The 26355-nt window shown below is 34.3% G+C and overlaps 2 protein-coding genes across 3 annotated transcripts; one reads left to right on the top strand and one right to left on the bottom strand.

Moving 5' to 3' along the window:
• Positions 1 to 1111: 1111 nt before the first annotated feature.
• LOC128041693 (serine/threonine-protein phosphatase 7 long form homolog) lies at positions 1112 to 2404 on the top strand. The gene is made up of 3 exons (XM_052631994.1): positions 1112 to 1395; positions 1510 to 1591; positions 1700 to 2404. The coding sequence occupies exons 1-3, from the start codon at positions 1112 to 1114 to the stop codon at positions 2402 to 2404; spliced, it is 1071 nt and encodes a 356-aa protein (XP_052487954.1).
• A 5039-nt stretch (positions 2405 to 7443) lies between these two features.
• Positions 7444 to 11702, bottom strand: LOC105774070 (homeobox protein knotted-1-like 3). 2 transcript variants are annotated; one of them, XM_012596403.2, is made up of 6 exons: positions 10785 to 11702; positions 9579 to 9699; positions 9126 to 9319; positions 8901 to 9032; positions 7906 to 8042; positions 7444 to 7829 (listed from the first exon to the last, which is right to left on the bottom strand). In XM_012596403.2, exons 1-6 carry the CDS (start codon positions 11484 to 11486, stop codon positions 7826 to 7828), a joined length of 1290 nt encoding a protein of 429 aa, XP_012451857.1. In that variant the 5' UTR covers positions 11487 to 11702; the 3' UTR covers positions 7444 to 7825. The 2 variants fall into 2 exon arrangements, with proteins under 2 accessions (XP_012451857.1, XP_012451856.1); XM_012596402.2 differs by having other exon boundaries at positions 7444 to 7837.
• Positions 11703 to 26355: the final 14653 nt, after the last annotated feature.

Consider the following 26355-nt stretch of genomic DNA (forward strand, 5'->3'; position numbering starts at 1 on the left):
GACCAAAATAATAGTGTATTACTAACTTTTAAAAATTGAGAAATAGTTAATACAAATATTTTAAAAAATGTAATGAAATAATATAAAGTAATAAAATAAAATAAAAAATATTTTTATTGAAAGTAATAAAATCGGAAAAAATATGAGCAAATGGCGGGATAAGGATTTTTTCTTACACCAAATAAAAACTTGTTTTAGTATTTTTATTTTGGTAAATAAAAATATATATATAATATTTTGGTATTTTTTAATATTTTATTATTTTGTAATGTTTTATTATGGGTTTTATAAAAAATAATATAAAAATTACCAAAATATTATAACTTTTTTATTTACCAAAATATATATAATTTTTTATTTACCAAAATATATCAAAAAGTAAAAAACAAAAAAATAAAAAAAGAAAAAAACACACTAAATTTATAAATTAATTTTACACTAAATACACTAAATAATACGAGTAAATGGCAGGGATAATGGTTTTTTACACTAAATTAATTTTAAAAACACACTAAATTAATAAATTTAAAACATTATGTAAAATTATAAAATTAGAAATGAAGATATTTTTTAAAGTAATAAAATGCGGAGAAAAAAATACGAACAAATGGCCGAAGTAAGAGTTTTCTACTAACTTTTTTTTCAACTTGCAGGCATCGCAATGGCTTCATTGATTAGCAGCAAAAGCCACATATCTGATGCGGTTAATAACGCGGTATGAGTTATTATTTATTAATCACGGGTTCTATTTATTTAAAAAGGATAGACGTACAAAGAAATAATATTATCGTAAAAATTTTTCTGCAATTTAACACTATCAGGACTCGTACCGAGTTTTAAGGGGCCGTGTGAGTGTTTTGAAGAATACTCCGGATGCACGGTTGATGCCGTACTTAGAGCTAGCCGGATTTGGGTCCAGAGTACGATCCCAGATAATCGCCTCTGCGCTTTGATTTATTATCTGCGCTAGTGGAGCGGTGGCGCCCGGAGACCCACACTTTTCATTTTCCGTGCGGGGAGTGCACGGTGACCTTAGAGGATGTAGCGTTGCAGCTTGGGCTCCCAATTGACGGGAGTCCCGTAACGGGATTATCTGCATTTACCGATCCGGATGCACTTTGCTATCACTGCTCGAGCGTACATCATGCATATCATAGGGGGAGAAATCATGCCTGGTGCAAGCAACGACAAGGTGCATTTGATGTACTTGCCCCTGTTAGCTGACTTGTCCACTGTTAGCTCCTATAGCTGGGGCTCAGCCATGCTAGCAGTCTTGTATCGAGAGCTTTGTCGGGCGACAGATCTGAAAGTTCGCGACATTGGCGGATACCTTTCACTACTGCAGTCCTGGGCGTTGTATCGGATGCCATTTTTGGCATCGATTAGACACCAACCGTATGCTTATCCACTGTTGAACATGTGATAAAATATAACTTCTCGTTATTTGTAGTCATAATATATTGACTAATGTTACCAACCAACTCTAAACGATATATTTGTTTTTTGTAGGTGGAGTGGTCGTCCGGGTATCGGGCAGTCGTACAATGTCCCGCTATACCGCCTCATGATTGAACAGTATGCCCGGGATGGGGTAAGATGCTATTCTAATATTCATGCTATTCTAATATTCATGACATCTTACTTTCTATATCTTACACACACGTTATGGCTAATGATAACCATGTTATTAATCATGCAGGTTATATGGACGCCGTACCAAACGCCAGAAATTACCGTCGTGGTACCCTCGTCTGCGTACGTGCATTCGTACATATGGTGCACTAATGCACCAATTATAAATTTCAACATGGTCAAGTGGTATCACGGGGATCGGGTGCTACGGCAGTTTGGCTTCATCCAACCTATCCCGGATCCGCCGTGTGAGGTGAGAGAAGTTCACGGCAAGAATAAGAGAGGAAAATCGATGATAGATTGGGGAATTAAGCACCGAAAATTTGTGGTGCTGTGGAACGATCGATTTCGTCGAAGACCTCAGATGGTTATGGCTACCAACTCGCAACCATCAGAAGAGTATATGCAATGGTACTTTAGTTGCGGGAAGCCATATTTATACGGAGGCCAGTCGGTTGTAATCCCCCCGCACATGCAGCGACATGAGGGATCGGCCACAGTGGCCCAGCATGATCTGGATCCCATGGCATATTATTCTCCGCAACCACCAGAGCCCGAGCAGGAGCCCCAGCCAGATCCGAAACAATCTGGATTTGTCGGTTATCATCCGAATTTATCAGGCACTGACAATTTACCGAGCTTCCCAAGGCCAGAATATGCATACGGCTTTGAACTATTCGGATCCTACTCGCCCGACCCATATCCGCAGCATTATAGGACTCCCTCAGGTCCATCAAGTTCGTTCTTTGCCAACGAGGACCCGCCAAAATGATTTCCTCCTATTTTACTACACCACCACTGCGCCAAATGATAATGTCGGTCGTCAGGGCACCGAACGTGACCGTCGACCTCGAATAGGTATACCCTAGGACTACACCATCGAACCATCAATTTTAGGGTGTATGGCACATGTTTGTACATTAACACGTTTGTACTTTTTGTATCAATTTAATTATTCTAATTTAATTATTCTAGTTTTAGTTATTGTGGTTATTGTTCAATTTCTTTTTACCAATTTAATTATTTTAAAGTTGCATTATATTAAAGCTTAATTTAAGGTTATATGCCTCCATTTTCGATATAATATTAATAATTCCAAACGCCATATACTATTTTATAACTGAATTTGGATACAGTGTAATCATAATCATTTGTATAATTTTTTTATCATTACACATAAAAATTTTACAATATTAGGTCAATTACGACCCGATCCGGACGACTGTCTAATATGAAAGTTTCGGTTAGGGCATTTATTCCGACTATGACCATTTAACCTGCATATTCCACAACGCTTTCCGTCAAGCTTCTCCCTGATGTCTATTTCATTACGGATTCTGCTTGACTGCGGACGACCTATCGGATTCCTCCGCAGCCCTCTGTCTGGGGGAAGCTCGAAAGTCGTCAGATGCACCTCCCACGTTGATAGGTCAGGCAAGACGGGGAACTCATTTTCCCAGACATTCAATGTGCGCTCCAGCGTGTACACATATCGACATATTGTTCAACATTGACGTTAACTTTAGCACACGCTGCTACGACATGCGCACAGGGATAATGAAGTGTTTCGAACCTTCTGCACTCGCACCGTCGGTTTCGGATATCAACTCCGTAGGACCTAGTTGGTATACCAGGTCGACGACTGATGCTCTCAGTAACTCGAAATGTTTCCAGTCGTCGTGAATATATTTCTACATTCATTTACTTCACCAACCGACGGTTTGCGACCATTGTATCCCTGACATGTTCGACAAACACGTGTCCCGCCTTAATCTGGTTGACTTGCTGCTGACCCATTCTTGGCATCAAAGTAGCCAGCCTGTAGAAAGTAGCAGAAAATACAGATGCAATCGGAAGATGACTTGTTTTTAACAAAATAGCGTTGATCCCCTCGACTAAGTTTGTGGTCATTTAGTCATAACGAAAGCCCTCGTCAAAACTTTGAGCCCATTGCCACGGCTCCATTGTGCCCAACCATTGTCGGAAAGATGTGTTTGTCTGCCCCTCCATGTCACTCTCAAGTCGGATCATTTTTTGCCGGAACATATGTAGCTCTAACTCATACGCTGCATACGTATTAAGAAAAATAAGTTCTAGTAACTTGATAACATGAAATATTACAACTTATATTAAAAATATAAGGTTATCATTTACCCATTGCAACGACTTGTCTCTTCCAGTCTGCATTCTTGTAATCTTTGTGGAAGTTAGCCGCAATGTGACGGATGTAATAAACGGATCTCCACGGCACACCGGAACACCTGATTGCTGCAATTAAACCCTTCCCTCTATCGGAGATGATGCAAATGTTATCGTTGCTAATAACATACCTCCGCAGGTTTGTGAGGAAGAATTCCCAAGACTCCATGTTCTCTTTATCTACGATAGCAAATGCTATCGAGAGCACGTTTCTGTTGTCGTCTTGAGCAACCGCAATAAGTAGGATCTGTGTATATTTTCCATACAGCCAGGTCCCATCTACCTGTACAAGTGGCTTGCAGTGGGGAAATGCCCGCACACATGGATCGAACGTCCAGAACATCTGATGGAAAATCTTTTTATCGATCAGAATCGCCGTCCGGCCGTAATATGGTCTTCCCTGCAACTCAATCACAGTCCCTGGTACATACTCCCGCATAGCAGCTATCCAACCTTGAAGCTCGTTATACGATGAATCGTAATCTCCATACAGTTGCTCCATCGCCATCTGTTTAGCAATCCATGCCTTCCGATATGAGACTCGATACTAGAATCGTGCTTGCATTTCGACAATCAGTATCGAAACTTTAATGGTCGGCATGTCCTTCACCATTGGCATGATACACGCACAGATTGTTTTTGAATCAAGTTTTCCATGATCTTCTGTCATATGTGTTGATGTGCATGTATGAGGACCAACAAATTTTCGTATCTCCCACATCTGAGAACTTTTAATGAATGCAGCTCGCACCCGCCAATTACAGCCTTCCGCAGCCTTCCAACACTCCCCAACATATATTGTTGGAGTAGACACTGTGACTTTATAATCAACTGATATATTCATGCTGTACCGTTTGATGGCATATACGCACTCTTCTTTACAGCTGAATCTCTGGCCTATGAATAACTCCTCATCATCAGATGTTACGGCCAGCCCGTGACGATGAACTATTTCAGGGTACTCTGGGAACTTAGCTACATACGCTGCGTCGAGGTCTATGAGCGACATGTGTGGCCCAGGATTATTGTGTATCAAAATATGCCGCATCTGCTCCCCGATCAAAGAAGCGTTAATGTCTTCATTGTCGATATCATCAGGTACATCGTCCACATCGGGATCACCGTCACTATCGACCTCTTCATCCCAATGATCGCCACCACCTTCTTCTTCGCAACCACATTCTTCTTCACCACCAACCATATCAACAACGGGTGTAATATTCAGGTCGATACCGATCCCACCCATAGTTGATTCACTATCAAAGTATGATATTGGAGCCACCATCCACGGTTCTTCAGCCCCGTCTTCTTCATCAGATGCATTTTGCTCCATACCGACTAACTCAGCAAATAAGTGAATCGGTGTATTCTTGTCACTCCCATTCCCACAGTAGAGATCGACCATTGTCTCAACGTCTTCGTCGTCTACAAGTTCCATTTCGACAAATTTGACTGGATTTGTCGAAACTGGAAACTTGTAGAAAATTTTTACTATCCTTCTCCCACAACGTCTTAAAATTTTTGCATTAATCCTTACCTTCATTTCATCAAACGAGACATTTCTATTAAATCTCATTGCTATTTGTTGCTGACATTCAAATACACATCCAACACTTGTTGTCAAGATGACTCCGTCGAAATAAACGCATACAAAAACTTAGTATCCATCTTCAATATTTAATCTATTAAAAAATAAACAAAATCTCATAAAACATCTCGCATACGGATAATAAATAACTTAAATAAAAAAATTAATGTTTCAATATTCAATTTTGTACATGAAAGCCATTTAACCACTAATCCTAATAACTAACACAATAATAATATTAATAATTTTATATACAAAATAATACTAACTAAAATTATTAATAACTAACTATAAAAATAATACTAGTTTTTACTAACAATAATACTAAGTAACATCTTAATAATAATAATAATAATAATAATAATAATAATAATAATAATAATAATAATAATAATAATAATAATACTATAAAATTTTTAATTTTTTGTAATATTTTGATAATAAAACCCTAACTAAAACTATCAATTTGAGTTTTATTGATTTTATCTTAATAACTAAACTAAAACAAAAAAAAATACAAATTATACAAAACAATAACAATAACATAATCAATTATTTAAAAAAATACCTTATTTTTCTCTTCTCTTTCTCTCTTTTTCTCTTTTTTTCCGCAGCACCTCTTCTTTCTTTTCTTTTTCTTCTGATTTTTCTTGTTTCAGCTGGACAAAGTTCGTGTTTATAACACGAGTAGTGCCGCCAATTTGGTTGGCAGGACTGGTGCCGCCAACAGGGATTCCTCCACTGGTGCCGCCAACAGGGATCCCTTGTTTGGTGCCGCCAACCTGCTTCCCTCCATCCAGGGAGTTGTCAAATCAGTTCAGGTTTTTTTTTCTGTTTTTTATTTTTTTTTGTTTTTTTGTTTTTTGATATATTTTGGTAAATAAAAAATTATATATATTTTGGTAAATAAAAAAAAGTTATAATATTTTGATAATTTTTTATTTTTTTATATTATTTTTGTAAAAAACCCTATTCCAATTGCCCATTACAGTTAGGTACGCTTTTTGAAAACAGACAAAGGAGATTTTGGGGATCTCCAAAGTCCAAACTTCCATAAAAGGTCAAATTAGAGTGGCAATCCATATTTCAAAAGTCCTTTCACCTATTCAAGGCACAGCGAAATTTACTCGAAAAATAAGAAGGCTTCAACAAAATATTAGGTTTAGAAAAGGACTGAGCTTAACTTCACGAATATATTATGTTATAAAAAATATTATATTATTTATATTTATATTAAACAACTAATCTAATAACAATTAAATTTATTATTCAAAATTTGAAAAAAATTTACGCAACTAAATAACCCAACTAAAAATATAAAATTTTAAAATTTATATTTAATACAATAAAATATTTATTACATTTATTTGTATTTTTAACGTAATAAAATATTTATTATATTTATAGTAGTGTTTTTTAATTTAAATATTTTTAATATGTTAGAAAACTTTTATTTCAATATATTTCAGTGCATTATATTTAAAAAAAATTAATTTTAAATAAAAAAGAATCTAAAAAATTCAAATATGGGTAGGTCAGGTTAGGCAAAAATAAGCCAGGTCAGGCTCAAACTTAAAATTTTGAGTTTGAATACCTTGCATGGGTCCAACCCAACCCATGAAGACTTGTAGAGTGAATATCCTATTTCAAAAGAAATAATTTTTATATTTAAATTTAATTATAAAAAAAAATAGATATGAATATAAAGCCAGGCTGTCTGTAAATCTTAAGCGGATCAAGAGTGGATGGGGTGGGGTGCCCGGCCATGACCCCTCTCCACAATGCTATCTATTATTCTAGCTTAGATTTAGCTGTAATTCTCATCGAGACTTAGGGAGGTCTTCCCCTATTTTTAAGATGCATGACTGGGATAAAGAGGTTTAGGGATGGAATTCCTAATTAATGTTAACTAAAAATTTGACATCCATTTTTTTAAACCAAAAACATTAAGGTTGAATTAGAAAAGCAACATCATTGAAAGGGTAAGAAAAAAAAAGGCCTTAAAAGAAGGCTTTTCACACACATGCAATCAAATATGAGTGCTTTATATGTTAACATTGTTGCAAATTCAACATCTACATTACAAATGCTGAAATGATCTACCATGAGTGTTAAAAGGAATATAAATTATGGCAACTTTATTACACTGTCCACTCACTACTCACTACCCTTGTTCACAGGGACCCAAATAAAAGTAGCCAAAATTCATAATCTAACAATACCAATTAACCCTTTCTTTTCTCCCCAGTAAAGTTGCAATAATATAATCCCTAAAACTATTGCATGGCCACCACATTACGTATGTTTGGCTTTCTATGTAGTATGTTTGGTTTTGTCGTGTCGGTGATTTGCTATCCCGTCGGAGACGATCGTCGTTTTGTGTGTTTCTTTTTTTAATTTCAGTTTTCACCTGCAATACTGAAATTAAGGTTGGTAAACTTGGTATATGTTAAAAAAAAGAGACATGGAATTCTATGTGTATATACCTTTTACGTTTGGTCTTCAAGGCGGTAGAAGTAGATGGATTAGTATGCCAGTTTCTCTTCCTTTGATTGATGAACCAATTGTTTATCTGTTTTAATTGTAACCCTGTTTCTTGAACCAACCTTGCCTTGTCTTCCTCCTGAAATTGTTATTTTTTGTTAGATTAATATTAATTACTGTGCATGAAAATTATCATTTTCAGGGTTGGAATTAGAGTTTTCTTTATATCTTATACCACCACACCCAACAAAATTATATTAATCTTTAATAGAAATTATAAGGGGTTACAAAGTGGTTAAATTTGGATTTTATCTCAATAATAAATTCAATTTGGAGAGTTAACTTCACATTTAATTCTTCTATTATTATTAAATTATGCTTTAATCCCCATGTGAAATTATGATTACCACTTTAAAAAATCATTCTAATTCAACCTCAATATTTTAAATTTTTTATTTAAAAATCCACATAAGCCATTGAGGATGTTAGTGAATTAAATTAAAACATAATAGTAGAGACCATGTCATCACAAATTAATATATAATAAATAAATCTTCAGATTTTATAAGGATGGCCGTTCTAGAATAGTAACATTGGTTCTAATACTATATCAACAGATGTGGAGAAAGAGGAGAAAAGTGTCCTGATGAAGAAACAAGAGGAAGAAAATAATAAAATGAGTGCGTCCCCCTAAAGTATATATAAGAAAAAATATTTTAGTTGGATTTCGGGTCCAACTTCGGATATATTTTATTATGAGTCTTTTAAAATGCCATCATCCTAAACTCGATATTTGATCATCATCTTTTTGTCATCTTAGTTGACAACAAGGTCCTTGGCCTTTCTTAGTTAAGTGGACTAATAACAATTTTAATCCCTTTTAATTGTTATGTAATCAATCTAGACTTTTTCTAGATAATTTTTTTAAAAAAAAATCTTTGACCCTCCAATATTGTATTGGAATGCAGTTGATGGTTGAGCTAGAAGTAGAACTTACAGTAGGGTATGGCCACTTGGAATGTGCCTGCCACCAAGCTTTTAAAACCGACGTCGTATCCCCTGGAAGCTTTCCTGCCCTTCTCTTACGTAAAATTTCCTCCCTTATGTCAACAATCTTCTCTTTGTAACCCTGTAAGAAGTGTAAAAAAATTAAGCCACAATTGAATTGCGACATTTAAAAAAAAAACACACACACACACACACAATCATCAAATTTTATTACCTGTTTGAGTTCGTGTTTGAGTTCCCGTCTCACACGCTCCATCAAAGACCTTTCAGTCTCTGTCGGGATGAGAGGGCCAAATCCCATTGAATCAGGACCGTCGAAACTTGCATCAAACATATTTGCATCACTCTCCACTTGGTCTTCATCATCATCTGACATTGTTGCCCCCGTACCTTCCCCCGGTGAAACTCCTGTTTACGTGTCAAACATAAATCAACTATGCCACTCCGACTCCTAAGTGTGGGATATTGATCCGATTATAGGTTTATATATTTAGAGGGATTGAGTATTTGTATACATACATGCGAAATAAAGAAAATGGTGTTGGCCAAAACTAAAACTTTAATTTAAAAGGGCTTCAATGTCTCTTTGATTACGCCTTGAGAAAGCATGGGATACCAATGGATTAGTATAAAGCAAGAGATTGAAGGCAGCTATAAACAAAAATACCTGTTAAGCTCTGTAAGGATTGTTCAATTTCCCAGCATGCCATAACTGCTTCCATTGCGTGGACCCGAACATGTTGTTGCAATTGTTCTTTAAACGAACATAGCAATACAACATATTGCGTCTACATTAGAAAGCAATACCATCAAATTTTAATTTCTTCAAACCTTTCTATTGACTTCATTTTGGACTTAAATGCCACCCATATTTATAACTGATTGTAAATACTGTAGTGGTGGAATATTGCATTAAGTTTTGGGGTTAATTAAAATTTTTCAAAAATTTTAGGGTTTAATGAATTTCTTTTAAAATTATATAAAGAGGGTCTAGTTTAAATTTGAAAAAATAATGGCAATTTTCAAAAATTTAAAGGATTTAATTAAAATTTTCAAAATTTGTGTAGGACTCAATTAGAATTCTAAAAAATTTACAAGTCTAAGTAAAGTTTTTAAAATATTTGAAGGGTTGCCCTAAACCTATATACATATTTATAATTTAATCTATATGTTTTAAATATATTCTAAATTATATTTAAGGTAGCATTAGACGTCCAAACTAATGGTTAGATTGATATAAGACATTTATAGTTAAGGGACTCAATTAAAACATTTTAAAATTTGAATCATAGTTTTAGATGTTTGGAGAAATTAACCCAAAAACTAATATAAATGGAAACGCTGCTTCACTTTAATCCTCAAAATTGAGTGATGAAAACGCCATTATCCTCAAGTTTAGCAAACATTAGAAAACAATTAATTTAAAAAATGTTCCATTCAGGGGCTGGCGCCCAAAATTGTGAAAAGCAGCTTAATATTTTAAAGAGGAATACTTATTTATTTGGTCCTCTAATTTTATAAGAAATCATTTTAGTCCATTTAATTTTTTTGTCTCTTTTAATTTTTAATTTTATGTTATTTGTCAAATTATTCTAAAATGAAGGAATGAAAAATTAAGAATTGAGAAAAAAAACTAAAATAATTTATTTTATAAAATTGGACGATGAAATAAATCTTCTCTTAAAAATTCTCATCAATCTTTTGTTGGTAATTTAAAAAAATAAAATAAACCTGATTCTAGTGGGTGATTAATCACAAATGTTTTCCAAAAGAGCAATAAAAAATTCATAACTTTTAAAACCCAGAAAGGCAATTAAATTCTTTTTCATTTGCCACTGGGAATAAATTAGCAATTTGTGTAGTAGTAGCTTACCATGAACTGATCGAGTTCTTTGTCGTCCGCAACCAAGCCCTGGGCTGCGCCGCCGAGAGCGGAGTACTTGGCCACCACGTGCTGCGACTGATCCAGCTGAGCGTCGATCCTCGGGAGCTGGTCCACCGGCGTGGCGATCCTAAGACACGACACGTGCGCCGACAGTAGCTGCTCGTACAAAGGGTGGGCTAATATCTCTGCCTTGCACCTCGCATTTTGCCAATTCACCGCCGCATCTCCTCCGCTTTGCACCACGACGCCTTCGCTCTTGTTCATGGTCTCGCTGTTGCTGTTCTTCAATTCCCCAGATTCCACGGCGACCATGGAGTCCCCACCACCACCTCCTGCTGCTGCAGCTGCGGTGGCCGCCACGTCTTGGATGACATCGCTGTGGTTGCGTTGAAGAAGCGAAGACGACGAGCGCGATAGCCACCGGTTCGGGGCTTGGTGAGCCGCGGCGGTGGAGTCTGAAACAGTTTCCGCAATATGAAGGTTGAGGAAGCTCGGGTGATCAGAAAAATGATCACCGTGGGGCTGCGGTGGTGGCTGAGTCTGCTCCGAACGGAGGAGGGCGGCGTTTAACCAATTGGGACCGCCGGTTTCCGGAAATTGCGCCGGTTGTCGTTGGTGGTGGTGGTGGTCGGCGAAGTGAGGATGGAGAGGAAGGTCTTGGGAGGAAAGGTGGTTGTGGTGAAACGACATGAATGTAGCCAAATCGACTGCGCCTGGATGATTATGGATTCATGGTTGTTTTTATAGAGAAATTTGTATTATTGAAGCATAAGTGAAAAAGGTAAGAAATTATTACAAGTAGTGAGTTACTGTAAGAAACGTGTTTGATGGGAGAGTTTTGAGAGAATTGGAAAAGTATGGTTTTGAAGGAGAAGCTATTTTTCAGGTCCAGAAATCTTGCATATGTAATGAAAGGCCACTCTTTTCATTTTTTCCTTATTTTAATCACTATTATGAAAAATGGTGGAAGGAGGTGAGGGGGACCGAGACCTTTTTTATGCATTAGAGGCCAAAACTAAAGTGTCCCTGTGTTGATTTGTGACAATTTTAAGGTTGGGTTCCTATGAATTTAAATATTAACCTCTTTGCTGTTGTTGTAATATTGAGGTTAGATTTTGTTATATGCCTAGGTTCTACGTTGATTTCATACCTTTCTAATTTTCAAATTAAATTTATTAAAATTTTCTATTTTATTTCCATATATTACTTATAGAAATATGAGTCAAAACGAAAATTTCAAAGTTTGAAAAATATAATGGCTAAGAACGATCTACGACTTTACGCATTGCACAAGACTAAACGCGGAATTTAACTATTACTGTTTGGATTACGATTAAAATTTTGAATTTCGAAAAATATAAAGACTAAAATTGATCAAATTAAATTCACAATATGCAATACTTTGAACCAAAAGTTCAACAATTAGTCTCTAAAGTAAGTAGATATATGTACTGATTATTCAAAATAACTATAATTTTGTAATCTTTTTTCATCTTGGTTTTAAAATTTCTTTTGCTCTACAATTTTTCTCAATTTATTCCATGAACTTGGATTTAGTTAAAATATGACGATGTGGATATAAATTTTGTAGTATTATACAAACATATCTTTACAAAATCCAAATTTTTGTTACTTTATCCTTTTATAAAAGATTGGTTGGAGATCAATAATTGAAAGCCAGTATTTCTTTTATTAGGAAATGTTTTATAATCTCCAACACATACAAAAAATGTCATAGTAGTTATAGCATTTAGGTAACTTTGAATATATTTTCTTAAATCATTTGTCACTATAGCATAGGCTCAACTGGTAGATTAAACCATGATTTTGATATTTTATTAAGTTTTAAATTTTAAAATTTAATTTCTATAATTCAAATTAGATGTTTTGGTCCTTCTACTTTTAAAATGTAATTCAAATTGACATGTTTTGATACTTCTACTTTTAAAATGTTATAATCATCTTGTTATTATGTAAATTTTATTGGATTATGTTAATTGACTTTGATTTTTTTAAATATGTTTAGATATGTTATTAGTCCCTATATTTTGATAAAATTTGAAATTTAGTTCCTATATTTAAAAAGTTATTAAGTTTGACTCTTCTAATTTAAGCATCTTAGTCCAACATTAACTTTGTTACTATTCTTTGTTAAAATTTGTCAATTTGACATAGTAGTTACGTTGCCTTCATAAGATGTGATATATCATTGACGAAAAATAAACATGTTAACAAATTTTGACAAAAACTATCAACAATAATAATGATTGAACTAGGATTCTCAAATTGTACAAGTAGGAGGATTAAATTTTAACTATAAAAGTACAGGGAAAGATCACAAATTTTGATACACAGCAATACAACAAAATATTGATAATGTTAACAATATGAACTACCTAAATATTATAAATATAATTAAATAAAATTATCTTGAATAAAAGTACAAATACAAAATCCTAAATTTTAGCATTGTAGAGGAACCAAAATTAAATTTGGCATAGTATTTAAGATTTATTATTTGATACATGTGGTGGAGTTTTTTAGCTTTAAAAACGAGATTAAAAACTGTCATGTGTCATTTATATGTGGGTTAGTATCTAATACACCAAAGAATGTACTTTTTTATTCCATTAGTAGCTCTAAAAATTGACATGTGTTTTTTAATATTTATTTTTAAAAATTATACTATACTCTTGTAAGACACTTACCAACCTCTTGACACTACTTGGAGTTTAAAAAATCCAGTGCAGTATACCTTTTTTTTTTCCATAACCAACTTTAAAAAATTGTTATGTAGCTTTTTTCTTAAATATATTTTTTAAAATATTTTACTATACCCCCATAAGCCACTTGTCAACCCTCTGACCCAGTTTATGGAGTCTAAAAGTTGCACTGGTAGTGTACCAAATGAATTTCCTTATTCTAAATATCAATTAAGGACATTTGTCTGCGTCTTAATCTCACTTGTGGAGTTAAAAAAACTCTACCGCCCATGTATACTCAGAGGGATTCTTGCACGTGTCTCGTATGCATTCCATCTTCTGTGTGGTGAGTGTACAATTACACTCGAGGACATAACTTTATGACTCGACTTATTGGTAGATGGGGCAGTCGTTATGGGGGTAGTGGGTGTTGGCGATTGGAGCGCAATTTGCGAGCAATTATTAGACCAGCCGTCGGACAAGTTTCGTGGTAGTCGAGTAGAGATGAAATTGTTAAAAGACAATTTCAATTATATTGACAACTTGGCGAGTGACGTTGAAAGACAACAATACGTGCGGGCATTCATCATGAGGTTAATCAGGGGGTTTTCTAATGCTAGATAAATCTTGAAATCTGGTACATTTAAGGTGGCTACTACAACTCATTGACTTGAAAGAAACGAGGCGGCTTAATTGGGGATCAGTTGTGTTAGCGGCATTGTATCGAGAGATGTGTTGGGCGACAGAACCACAAAAAATTAAAAATCGATGGTTGCATACTCCTTCATTCATGAGCATGGTACCGACTACCATTTTTACGTCCCCGAGTAAACTCCCCTTATGAATTTCCACTCGTAATAAGGTAAAAATTCTCTTGATAATATAATTATCATAATATTTTTTTCATTATTATATATTTGAAATAACATATTATTTGAATATGTGGGATAATGAGGCGAGTCATGTGGGTATAACAGAGGAGCTCAAAGATATTCGGCTATTGTTAGGTCAACGATCGAAAGCCGAGGTTAGTTTTTGAAATTTTCAATTATATAATATTTATGTAAGTATTTGAGTTTTAATATTAGGTACTTAATAAAATTAATGATTTCATAATATAGTTTGAATGAATGCCATATGCTGATTCGAGAATTTAATAATGCACCCCGATCAAATTTTTGACCAATTACAATATCTAGGATGTTAAGGTGCCATTGTTAGTTTTTGCAATAATCAAGATGCACAAATCTAATCGAGTGATGTGCAGTTCAGGTTTAGGCAAAATATTCCATCGTCACCTAAGGAGCCCAAAGAACTGCACAAGATTGACTTGCAGAGGAGAACCGATAAAGATTGGCTGAAATTCCACACCAAATATATCTACATTTGGTAACATAGGTACAATTTCATACCTATGCATGAACCAATTCTCCCACCGAATTTGGTGACCTCTCTGGATTACATGACATGATCTAGACATCACAGTAAGTCATTATCGGAGGAGGAAAGTAGTAGACAACATTGTTGTAGGAGGCCAAGATGACCCTACATGAGGCCGCGATTGGGAGTACATGTCTACATGGAGCCATTATCTTCTTTAACCCCACACGAGGCACCGGTGGATGCAGCATCTCCCGGTCAGTAAGGTTCATATTATTTCAGAGTTTTCACTAACCGTATTTTTTTACACAAACACAACATTATGCACCATCATACCATGTGTCAACACCTTATCCATGTATATTTTTTTGCACCACATCAATCCCCGGCACCATATTACACGCTAATGTGGACAACAACACTGATGTATTCATCATCTCCGATAATTCCAACATTTTATCCGCAATCGGGTTATGCAATGCCATACACTTGTCCATCGATAGTATCACAAATACCCCTAGCATTATTTTTTTACTAAGGTGGCTCATCAACCACCTGTTACTACAACAGACAATATATGATGGGAACCGAGGATGACACGACACTCTAGCATGGAGGAAGAAATGAAAATGAAGATAAAGATAAAGATAAAGAAGATGAGGAGTCGAAACCCTAATGACGAAGAAATCCTCCTCGCAACCGACACTCACTAGGTTGTGGCACACATTTGGGTTGACGATGTCACTGAATATTTTTAAATTTTTTTTCATGTAAATCATCATTTACTTTGTTAACTTTTAGTTTGTATTGTATTAAAATTTTCCATCCATAATGTGCTTATTCCAATTATATCATAAAAGTTATTTTATTGTATTTTACATCAATAATATATTTATTTACAATCTAAGAAAAAAATCAAAAAATTATTTGTATTGTATTCTATTGTATTTCATATAAATAATATAGACTTATTTACAATATATGAAAAAAAATGAAAAATTACTTACATTGTATTTTACATCAATAGTATATCAATATTTACAATTTACCAAAAAATGAGAAGAAATGAAAAAAAATAAACAAATTGTTTGTCAGTTTTTTTTTTTATGTCTTTCAAAAAATGAATAAATGTTTTAATTAGGTATTCTCCTCAATGTTGCTCTAAGTATGGACATGTTGGCTTACTATGCCCTGGGTTCCTACAATAACTGCCTCAGTTGGTCTATCATCTCTCAAATATCCATATTGTCGAGTATCTGAGTAGAATTCGACCAACCTTTTGGCTTGCGACACAACGTAATATCCGATACCAACTCAAATGGAGCGCTTGAGATAAGTAAACACATGTTTTTTTTAGACCGGTAGGAATTCAAATTTTCATACTTTATATATGTGTTTTAGTTTGTACACTTCATCAGCATATCTCATACAATCTAGTCGTGTTGAAGCACATGTAGCAATTGTATGTGCGCATAGAAAATGAAGAGTTTGAAATCTTCCACAGTCGTAGGTCCTTCGTCCTAAGTATACACGGTATGATCCCTCGATAATACCTTCATTGGGTCTATGGAACTCCGTAGCCTAAAAAATTTGATTTGGATGCAAGTGACACACTGCAGACATAAAGTTTCTCTTTCTGTATTTTCTCTAATTTCTTTCATTACCTCATCGCACCAAACGTGATCACCCTTTATTTGTCCAACATATTTTTCTGCTCGGTTTGGAAATAAGACTACTAAGTGAAAACATGTTTCTTTGACCTCTGAGGTTATCGACAAATGACACGTCCCCTTTAATATGAAATACTAGGTTTGTTGTCATGTGCTTGTGTCGTAGACTTCCATCATATGATTGAGTCTATTACTCTTTGGGTATTCCATCGAGGTATTGGGCATTGTGTTTGTTTATAGCCCGTAAGTTCTCTAACATTTCATGAAAACGATCTTGGACGAGCTTGTACCCTGTCAAAGAAAATAAAGGGTATATCCATGAATGCAAACAATGTATATGTTAAAAAATGATATAGAAAATAGCGGCTACTAAATACCCATGTTAATAACATGTTGCCTCTCAACATCCTTATGATATTGGCCTATATAGTTAGACCCTATTTGTCGTATACAACACTTATGGTGTGCACGGTACCAGAGGCTTCCATGCCGATCAATTGCAACATGTATTCCGGACCCCTTATAAAAAATTATGCATATATCGTGTTACGACATAACATGCTTTCTTAAGTTAATCAAGAAGAAATCCCAAGCATCAACAGATTCTCCTTTTCTTATTACAAAAGCTATTGACAGAAATTTTCAATTACCATCCTATACAACAACCAACAACAACCGAAGCTCATATCTCCCATACATGAATGTGCTAGTAATTTGGACCAATGACTTACAAAACTGAAATGTTGCAATGCATTGCTTGAATATCCAATAATCAATCATCATAATACGCAAGTTCCGTTTGTAGATCAGTTACGATACCTGGGATGTACTAATTCAATACCTGACACCCTTGCCACAAATCATTATATGATTTATCCCATTCGTTTTGCATTTTTTTTCACAGCCTTCTATTTTGCAACCCATGTCTTGTAGTATGAAACGGTGTAATCGTACTGACTACAAATATTAACAATCAAAACTGACATAGAAATCTTAGGACTCTTTTTCACCATAGATAAGATAATGTCAGTGATCATGTCAGAATCCAATTTGGGATGATCTAGTGACATACATACAACAACATGAGTATTTCAGAATGAGTAAGACAATGTTAGAGAGAAGGAAGAATCCAATCTCAAATAATTATATGATGTAACCTCTAGCAACACAAGTATGTGGAACGTTATATTTCTTAATTTTTCAGAACCCCTCTTTTTTCTCATAGATGCCATGAATTTGGATGGACATCTATTGTCACATATTGCACACTTGGCCTCAAATTTTTTGATCGGGATTTAACATGGATGTTGACCCCATACTTTATGCGATATCACTTAACCGCAGCAATAAAAGCATTTTTCAAGGAAAACTTCATTCCAACTTGTAAATCGCCAACATTTAATGAAAAACTTGCATGGCCTGATCTTCTACGAGGAAGTTTTAGAAATTCTAACCAACCTTCAACATGGAGGTCAACATTAAGCATTTGGTGTAAAATCAGGTTGAGTTCCTTCAACATTGTCCAGCTCTTCACCGTTAAAACCACTCTCTTCTAATTCAGTAAGAACGAGCTCTGGTTCAAAAAATAATGCAATTTATGAACCTTTCGACCTAGACTCCCAGATTAGATCTTTATCGAAATTAGATTCTCTTCGTTCTCAACTCCTTGTTCGTTATCAACCTCAGTTGTATGTCTAGGGTTGGATGTCCCTTCGTCGGTACAGGTTGTAGGGAGTACATCATCTATTATTGTAAACCTTACGTTAAAACCAAAATCACTTGCAGATTGCCCACTGGTGTAACTTGATAGCATACCTGTATAAGTGTTTCCAACATAGAACATTGGCATTCAGAAGTTGAAATCAAAAGCACTCAAAGAATGTAGTGCTGAGGTGTCGAAGTTCGAGTAACCAACTAACTTGTTTCAACCAAATAACCTTTTTCACATATTTAAAACCAAAACATTATATAGAAAAATGAGTATGCATTATCCAAATTAAAACAAAACTTGAACTATTTACTTTTTTGGGCCAGTTTTTGAAATTTAGATTTTTAACATAACCAATCTTTTCCTTATGCAAATTTCCTTATGAAAATGAGGGTTGAAACTGATGAATGTTTTTCCATTAATGATTCTGACATTTTCGAATAGGAGTTTTGTAACAATGCTGTGAACCCATTGCACAACTATGTGGTTAGACTTTCTGCTTATTGTTGAACTCGAAACACCTTCATCGATGTCGACAAAGTCGACATATAACTCTAGTATAGCATTTTCACTAGAGTAATGCGAATCAAGCATCGTCCCGACCTCCATGTTGCTTGCGAGCTCAAATATGCCATATCTAACGGGGTTTAGTGACGTTAGATATCTATATTTCAAGCTCAAAATTATTTTCTAGCTTGAACTCGCCACTTTCCTCCTAATTTTTGACCGAATCTCGTGCAATTTTATGATCTGTTTGAAAGCCAATTCTAAAGATTGGATTGATGCAAAAACGACCTTAATTTTAGTGTCACAAATTTAACCATCATAATAAGTAACGACTCTAATTCGTCTAATTATCTTCAACCAAATAGCTTATATTACATGTTTAAAGCCAAAATATTATATAGAAAATGAGTACTCATTATCCAAATTAAAATGACACAAACTAATTTACTTTATTTGATCAATATTTGGAATTGATTTTAACATAAATAATTTTTCCTTATGCAAATTTCAATATGAAACCTATACATAGAATGTATTCATTTTATAGGAAATACTACCCTCAGATATCAAACATAACTTCAAAATTTTAAAAAATATTGGAAATGATGATAAGTATAGAAAACGCTTCTGACAAGAATCATTTTTTTGAAAAGTCTAAATAGTTTTTGACAAACACTTCTTGTTAGAAGCGTATTTAAAAAAAAAATTAGAATGTGATGTCTGAATGTTATTTGGGATTCTTTGGCTCAAGAATCTTTGGTCTAGGGTTAGGGTTATGAATTTTTTTCACAGGTTAGGGTTGAAAATTTAAGGGAAGAAAACGCGTCTTGAAGGACACATTTTCAACTGAGATGATAGTAAGGACACTGAAAGCGTGCCCTGTAGGATGCGCTTTCAGCTTGCCTAACAGTCACCTCAGATGAAAACGTGTCCTATAGGGTACGCTTTCACCGTCCTGGTTGCCTTCTCAGTTGAAAACGCCTGCTACCTCCCCTCACACTTTCAACGCTAACCCTAACCTGTGAAAAAATTTTAGAAACCAAGAATCCCAGGATAATTTTTAGATATTCCATCCCGAGAATCTCGGACGATCATGAGTTTCCACATCATTTGTTTTTTTTTTAATTTCCCCTCGGTTGCCTATATAAAAGGGGTTTTGTTCCCCCTTACTTCATCAACTATATCGGCCACTGTCCTTTAAAAGATAAAAATTCTCTTTTAAATTTTTTTTGTTTGAGTGTTGAAATTTTGGAGGGAAAATTTTATTTGTATTTATGTTTGATGGAGATATTTTAATAGTTTTAAGGCGTGTTTGAGTTCACAATGAAGTGGTGGCACTCAAAGATCCACACATTTTATCTGCTGTATGGGGATTAAACCATCTCCGTAGAAGCCCATTGCATTGCAACTTGGGCTCTAAGTTTACGGTGGTTATACGATTACGTGTTCAAGTATAACTCGAGCCCATGTTGACGGTGGTTATGTAGTCATAAGTTCAAGTTTAATTCCACAAGATGAGGATGCTTTATAAACCCCATACATAAGTTTGAGACCATAATCATAAGGAAAAACAAATGAGCTTTCCAATATAATCAACTTATTCTTTTTCTCCATCTCTAACAAAGGTAATATCCTTGACCTCCCTGTTACTATAACCTATGATAAAGTTAGGGACAATGAGACTTTCAAGGGGATAGTAACTCTGATGTTGAAGAAAAGCTAAAATGTGAATCGAGGTGGTAGCAATTGTTGTGATTAAAGAACTCATTAATAACCATAGACGTTGCCGCCCTGTAACACTCGAATCTGACGGCATCTGAAATTGGTGGATAAACCAAGTAATACTCTGAATGGCGTAGCACTATCCCCCAAACCGATGCTATTGGCATATAAAAGTGGATGCGTAGCATGCATTGGATTATTGTAAGGTATTAACCTTAGAAAGGATGAACTGTTAAGAAAAGGAGCTTGGTAATGAATTAAAGAATTTCGGGTAATTGGGTTGTCACCGTATTGGTTACGTTCTAACTAGGTGGTTAGGAACGAACGATGGGATGAACCTAAAAATATTATTATATAGAAATGTTAGATTTTCGTACACATATCTCTCTACAGCTATAAACCACTTCTATGACAGATTGAACATGATTATGATGCGAGTCAAGTTTTCATAGGGATAAATGTTTCATATCAGATAATCAAGTTAGGAAAAAGAGGAATTTTTCTTCTTCTTTTTCAAGAAGTATTTCTTTCTAGATCTAAAGGAACCTAGGGCAATCCCTTCTTCCAGTTAAGCTATGTTGTAGATCCGAATCTCTACAGGAGAATGCTCCATGTCAAGGTAAGATTTATGACCCTACATGCTATGATTGTGAAAGAGTAAATTAGGCTACTCTTGTGGCATGCTCTGGAGAGGCTCCCAAGAATAAACTATGAAGGACGCTCTTTGTGGCAAATTATGTGCTAAGTGAAAGATGTATTTTTTATTACTTCTAAATGTAAACAGCGAGAACAGTAAGCGCAAAATATATCTATGTGTATTATGGTAAGGTACTCGAGATGATTAAGATTTTTGTAGAGTTGGAAATTCTAAGAGATATAGCACGGTAATGGGAACGTATTCTGAAAATGAACATAAATATAACACTCTTGAAAGAAGTACTGATCATCTATGTATGGGTCTCTTCCTGAAGCTAAGGAAGTAATGCTTTTGTGAACAGGGAATGTAGGTAAGGTCTCAAAGGCACTAAAAGAAAGAAACAATCTCAAAGTAAGGTATGGTAACGAATGTGAATAAAGAAACGGGGATAGAGACAACTTTTGTTAGAGACTCGAGGAAGAATAAGAGCAACATGATGGTTCTTAAAACATTAAGTGCGGTGTGCAAGTAAGGTTCAGGTAGATAGTGTTCGCTTCACTAAGTTCCATTGAACTTATCTCTGTGTTATGTTTCAGGTGGTTTTAGGGGTCTTCGCTTGGACGGACAACGCTAGGGCTACACCAAGGAGTGGCGAGGTGAGCTATTTACATATAAAGCAAGCTTGTTGGCGTGTGCGAGTTTGAGTGGTTTTATAAAAGCCTTTCACATGGATCAGTTGTAATTAAATTAATCGTAGTTATAATTAAATTTTTTGATGTTGTTAATAAGATTTCATCATTGTTTATACTTACTCATTTTATTAAAGATATTCTTATATGGATCAGCTGTATTTGATTGAGATTTGGATAAGTAGAACTAAGTTTTAATTGTATAAGATCGATAGCGCCCAAGATTCAGATCCGGATTATCGGGTTGAGTTTAGGTGTTACACGTCCCGACTCGAGTTTCAGCTTTTTCTCCACTGTCAAGTCACTTCTCCCTTTAAAAGTCTTCTTACCCTGATTTTGTCACAGGTTATGAACAATGAGGTTAAGGATACTACCTTTGGTGGAGTTGGAGAAAAATAATAAGTTGATTATACTATGTTTTCCCTATGATTGTGGTGTCAAACTTATGTATAGGGTTTATAAAACATCCTCTTTCGATATCATGTAAATTGAACTCATGACCGCATAAACACTGTAACAACCTATTTTTTAGTGGGGTCAAAATTAGTGGTTTTGAGACCACAAATCTGATAAGTGAGTCTGTAAATACTATTATTTACGAGTTAAATATAATATAATATTAAATTCTGATATGATAAATTTTGCTAATTGAATGAATAATTGTACAAGTGGTTTATCCCTAGAGTCAAGTGGTTTTGAAAAACGAGGTATCACAACCTCATTTCTATAAAACGAGCCCATATTTACGATGTGATCATATATGTGTATTGAAATTTGGTCTAGAAATTTTGACATTTGGATATTTAATTAAGTAAAAAAGACTAAATAGTAAAAATTACAAAAGTTGCTCCCTATTGATTTTTCTTAGTTAAATGGCTTAAAAAGTAAAAGTGGGAGGTTTTATGTTGCAAACAGACCATAATTTAGTATTATGGATGGTAGGTGGAAGTTTTAGTTGATTTTTTTTATTAACTAAAATGTTAAATAATAAAATACGTTACATAAAAAATTATAAACATCATCTTCCACCTAAATTCTTCACCAAATATATGAAAGAACAAAACCTTAGGAAGCCATTGTCAAACCTTCAAGGTTCGGACATTCATTTCCTTGCATGTAAGTCCCTCAATTATCTATTTTTAGTAATTTTTATGTTTTTGAGATCGTTGTAGCTTAATCTAGCTAACCTAAGGACTAATTCGTAAAATTGTTAAATGTTTAGAAATATGCCATGGATGAATTTGTAATGTTTTTGAAGTTTGATGGTAGATTATTAATCTTGATAGTCGATAGGATTATTTTGTAAAGTGGTTTTGGTTAATTTTAAAGTTTAAGGACTTAATTGATAAAATAGTAAAGTTACATGAAATTTTGTAAAAATATGATGAATATGGGTTGTAAGGGATTATATGAAATTTGGTTGGTCTTGTTTGGGTTAAATTGTGATTGAATTGAAAGATTTAAGTTTAAGGACTAAGTTGATTAAAAGGCAAAAATTTAAGGTAAAAGTGTAAAATATAGATTAAGGGTCAAATATGTGAAATTAAGTATTTTATGGTATTTGAATTGGTTAATTGAATAAAATCATTATATTTAAATCAAGAAACGGATCAATCGGTTGATAATTGTGGGAAAGGAAAAGTCGTCGAATAGTCGTCATCGAGTGTTGGTTGCTATCGTATTTTGGTAAGTTCGTATCATGTTTATTATGTCTGTTAATGTCTTGATTAATTTATGTGTTTGATTATATGAATTTGAATGATAGTATGATCTATTGAATGGTAATGAAATGGAAGAATTATGGTTTGAAAGGTAAATTTGAGCACGGAATGATCTTGATATAACGAGACAAGCCTGTGTAAACTTAGTGAATAGTTAGGATACAAATGACATGTCATTAGAGTTTATATTCAGCAGGTACTATGTACCGGTGTTGGCTATGTGCCGTTTATATTCAGTAGGTATTATGTACCGGTGATGAATACCATATCGATGGCTTGAGATCCTGCATGTGTTGTGGATTCTTTGAAGCTTGTGTGAGCAGCATCGTGTATCGGTTAATGTTCTTTTATCAGCTTGTGTGAGAATTACTCTCTCGTGTATCTGAATTTAATTTACTATTGTTCTTCGGGAAAAACAGTTAACTATTGAAATGCAAATGGAATGAGAAAATATGATGAATTATTTCTGGTTGATTATATCTAAGTATATGATTATTGACATGTTATGTTTTTGTGATATGAAACATCCAGTTTTAGTTATTTCGAATTGTTGAAATGATAATTACAACAAAGGATTGTTAGTTTAATGATATGTACAATTTGTAATTAAATTTACAGCTATGTGATTTTTTGTTTTTTATAGACTTACTAAGTTTTGCGTAAGCTTACTCTATTTGAGTTTTCTTCCTTGTAGATTGTCAAACTTTTACTGTCAATTAGAACGTCGTTGGAGATCACATTATCCGTCAACTCTTTCGGTAGTTGTTTACTTATTTTGGCCCGGTTATAAGTGGCATGTAAATAGGGTCTTGATTATGTATGTTATATGCATTATGAATATGTTTCGTGCCAATTGAAGTATGAGATGTGTATATAGATGTAAATTCCAATCGATATTTTTGGTTGGCTATGATGTGTGGTGGCAATTGTATCTTTTTGGTTTTAAATGCATTTTGAATGGTTGATTTGGTACAAATGTTTTAGGTAACTTGGTGATGACTTGTGTCATTTGGGATGTAATTTTGTATTTGGGTTTTGGTATCTTGAAATGGTAGCTTATCACTTGATGCCTTTGTTGATGAATTGTTGTTGAAATTGTCATTTTGGTTTTGGTAATTTATGAACTTAGGATGAAATATGTTTGCATTTGAAAGTTTGGTTTAAATGGATGATTTTGGCATATGGTATTTGGGACTTAGTTGATGATGGAATGAGATTAACATGTTGATTATGTTTTGGTTTAAATGATTGTTGTTTATGTTTGAATTGTGGTGCCAATGATGGCATATTGGTTAGACACATAGGTTGTTTGTGAGTTGGTATATTTTAACATGTTTTGACATATTTTGAATAAGTTTGAATGTTGGTTAATGCATGGCTTGGAGTCTAAGAATTGGTATGTGATTTTACTTGTACTTGAAGGTGTTTTTGAGCACACACGACCTATAACATAGTTTGTCACACGACAAATGAAATTTGTGTATCTCCGGGCATATAACCACTGTGAACTGGAAGCCTGAGTTGCATTGTGATGGAATTTTAAGGTTATGGTTCCATCTCCACACGTCAGATGAAATGTGTTTGTCCGAGTGTTATCGCATCATCGTGAACTCAAACATATCTTAAAACCATCACAATGTCTACCTCAAACACAAATAAATCTCTCTCCAAAATTTCAACACCGAATAAAAAATATTTTTTTTAGAAACAAAAAAACTAAAATTAATATATTTATCTAAATTAAAAAAAACTAAAAACTAATTTTTTTTAAAAAAACCGGTTTTTTATTAGTGACGGCGCATGCAAAAATGCTTATGAGAACAAAAGTACATCATGGAGTCTGTATGAACCACGACAGGTAAGTTGGATTGTTCTAGTAATTTGTGTAGTAACCAGCTCCAGCTGTGTATCCTTGAATGTGGGAGCCTGCTTTCCACGTCACTCCATATTGCGTTTTCTTTTTTTTCTCAGTTGTCCGATAAATTAATTCCTAATGAAGTGGAACGTTGCAAATGTTTCCATGTCTTGTAGTGGAATTTTCCTTTTTGTTCGGTTTTATCAGATACAGTGTCAGACAGCAGTTCATTTTTTTTACCAGCATTGTTAGAATTGTGATTACATTTTAGATTTTTAAATTTATTCAAAACACATTTACGATGGTTCTATTTGTGAATTTATAAAAAGAATTTGAGGATGTGCAATCATTTTGAACAGGTTAATGAGACTCTTTAAATAAAAATAAAAACAATTTTTTAAAATTTTTGAGAGACTGAGAATTTCTAAACATGACTTTGCCCTTGAGATATTGAGAAGAAGATGTCAAATTTTGAATTTTGTTTCTCTATTACAATTAGATTTTAATTTTGATTTGATAGGATTAAATCGCGTTATTATATTGATATAATTTTTAGAAAAAAATATATTTTCCAATTAAAAAAGAAATTCATATCAATATGATGACATGAAATACCTAACTAATGATATAATAAATAAGGACTAAGTTAAAACGTTGAGCATAGTAGAGAGACTTAAACAGGAATTTGACGAGAAAAAGCTAAAACTTCGCGGAAATGGAAGAAAGGGGATGGGGGACCATAAATTACGTTGCATCTGTCTCCGCCACTCGCGTGACAACGACAACGTGGACACGCGTCGAGTGGTGACGCATTGGACAGCAAGCGGGTCCCCCAGCTCCAAGCACGCGACCAGATTAAAAGCGTATCAGAATCCTACACGTGGAATAATGAGGGATTGGGCATCACCAAGATTTTGACTTTCGGACAGCCGCCGGCTTAATCGATGCAACTGTTAAAATTGTACAGG

The sequence above is a fragment of the Gossypium raimondii genome, chromosome 6, assembly GCF_025698545.1.
Source record: "Gossypium raimondii isolate GPD5lz chromosome 6, ASM2569854v1, whole genome shotgun sequence".
NCBI classification, from domain to species: domain Eukaryota; kingdom Viridiplantae; phylum Streptophyta; class Magnoliopsida; order Malvales; family Malvaceae; genus Gossypium; species Gossypium raimondii.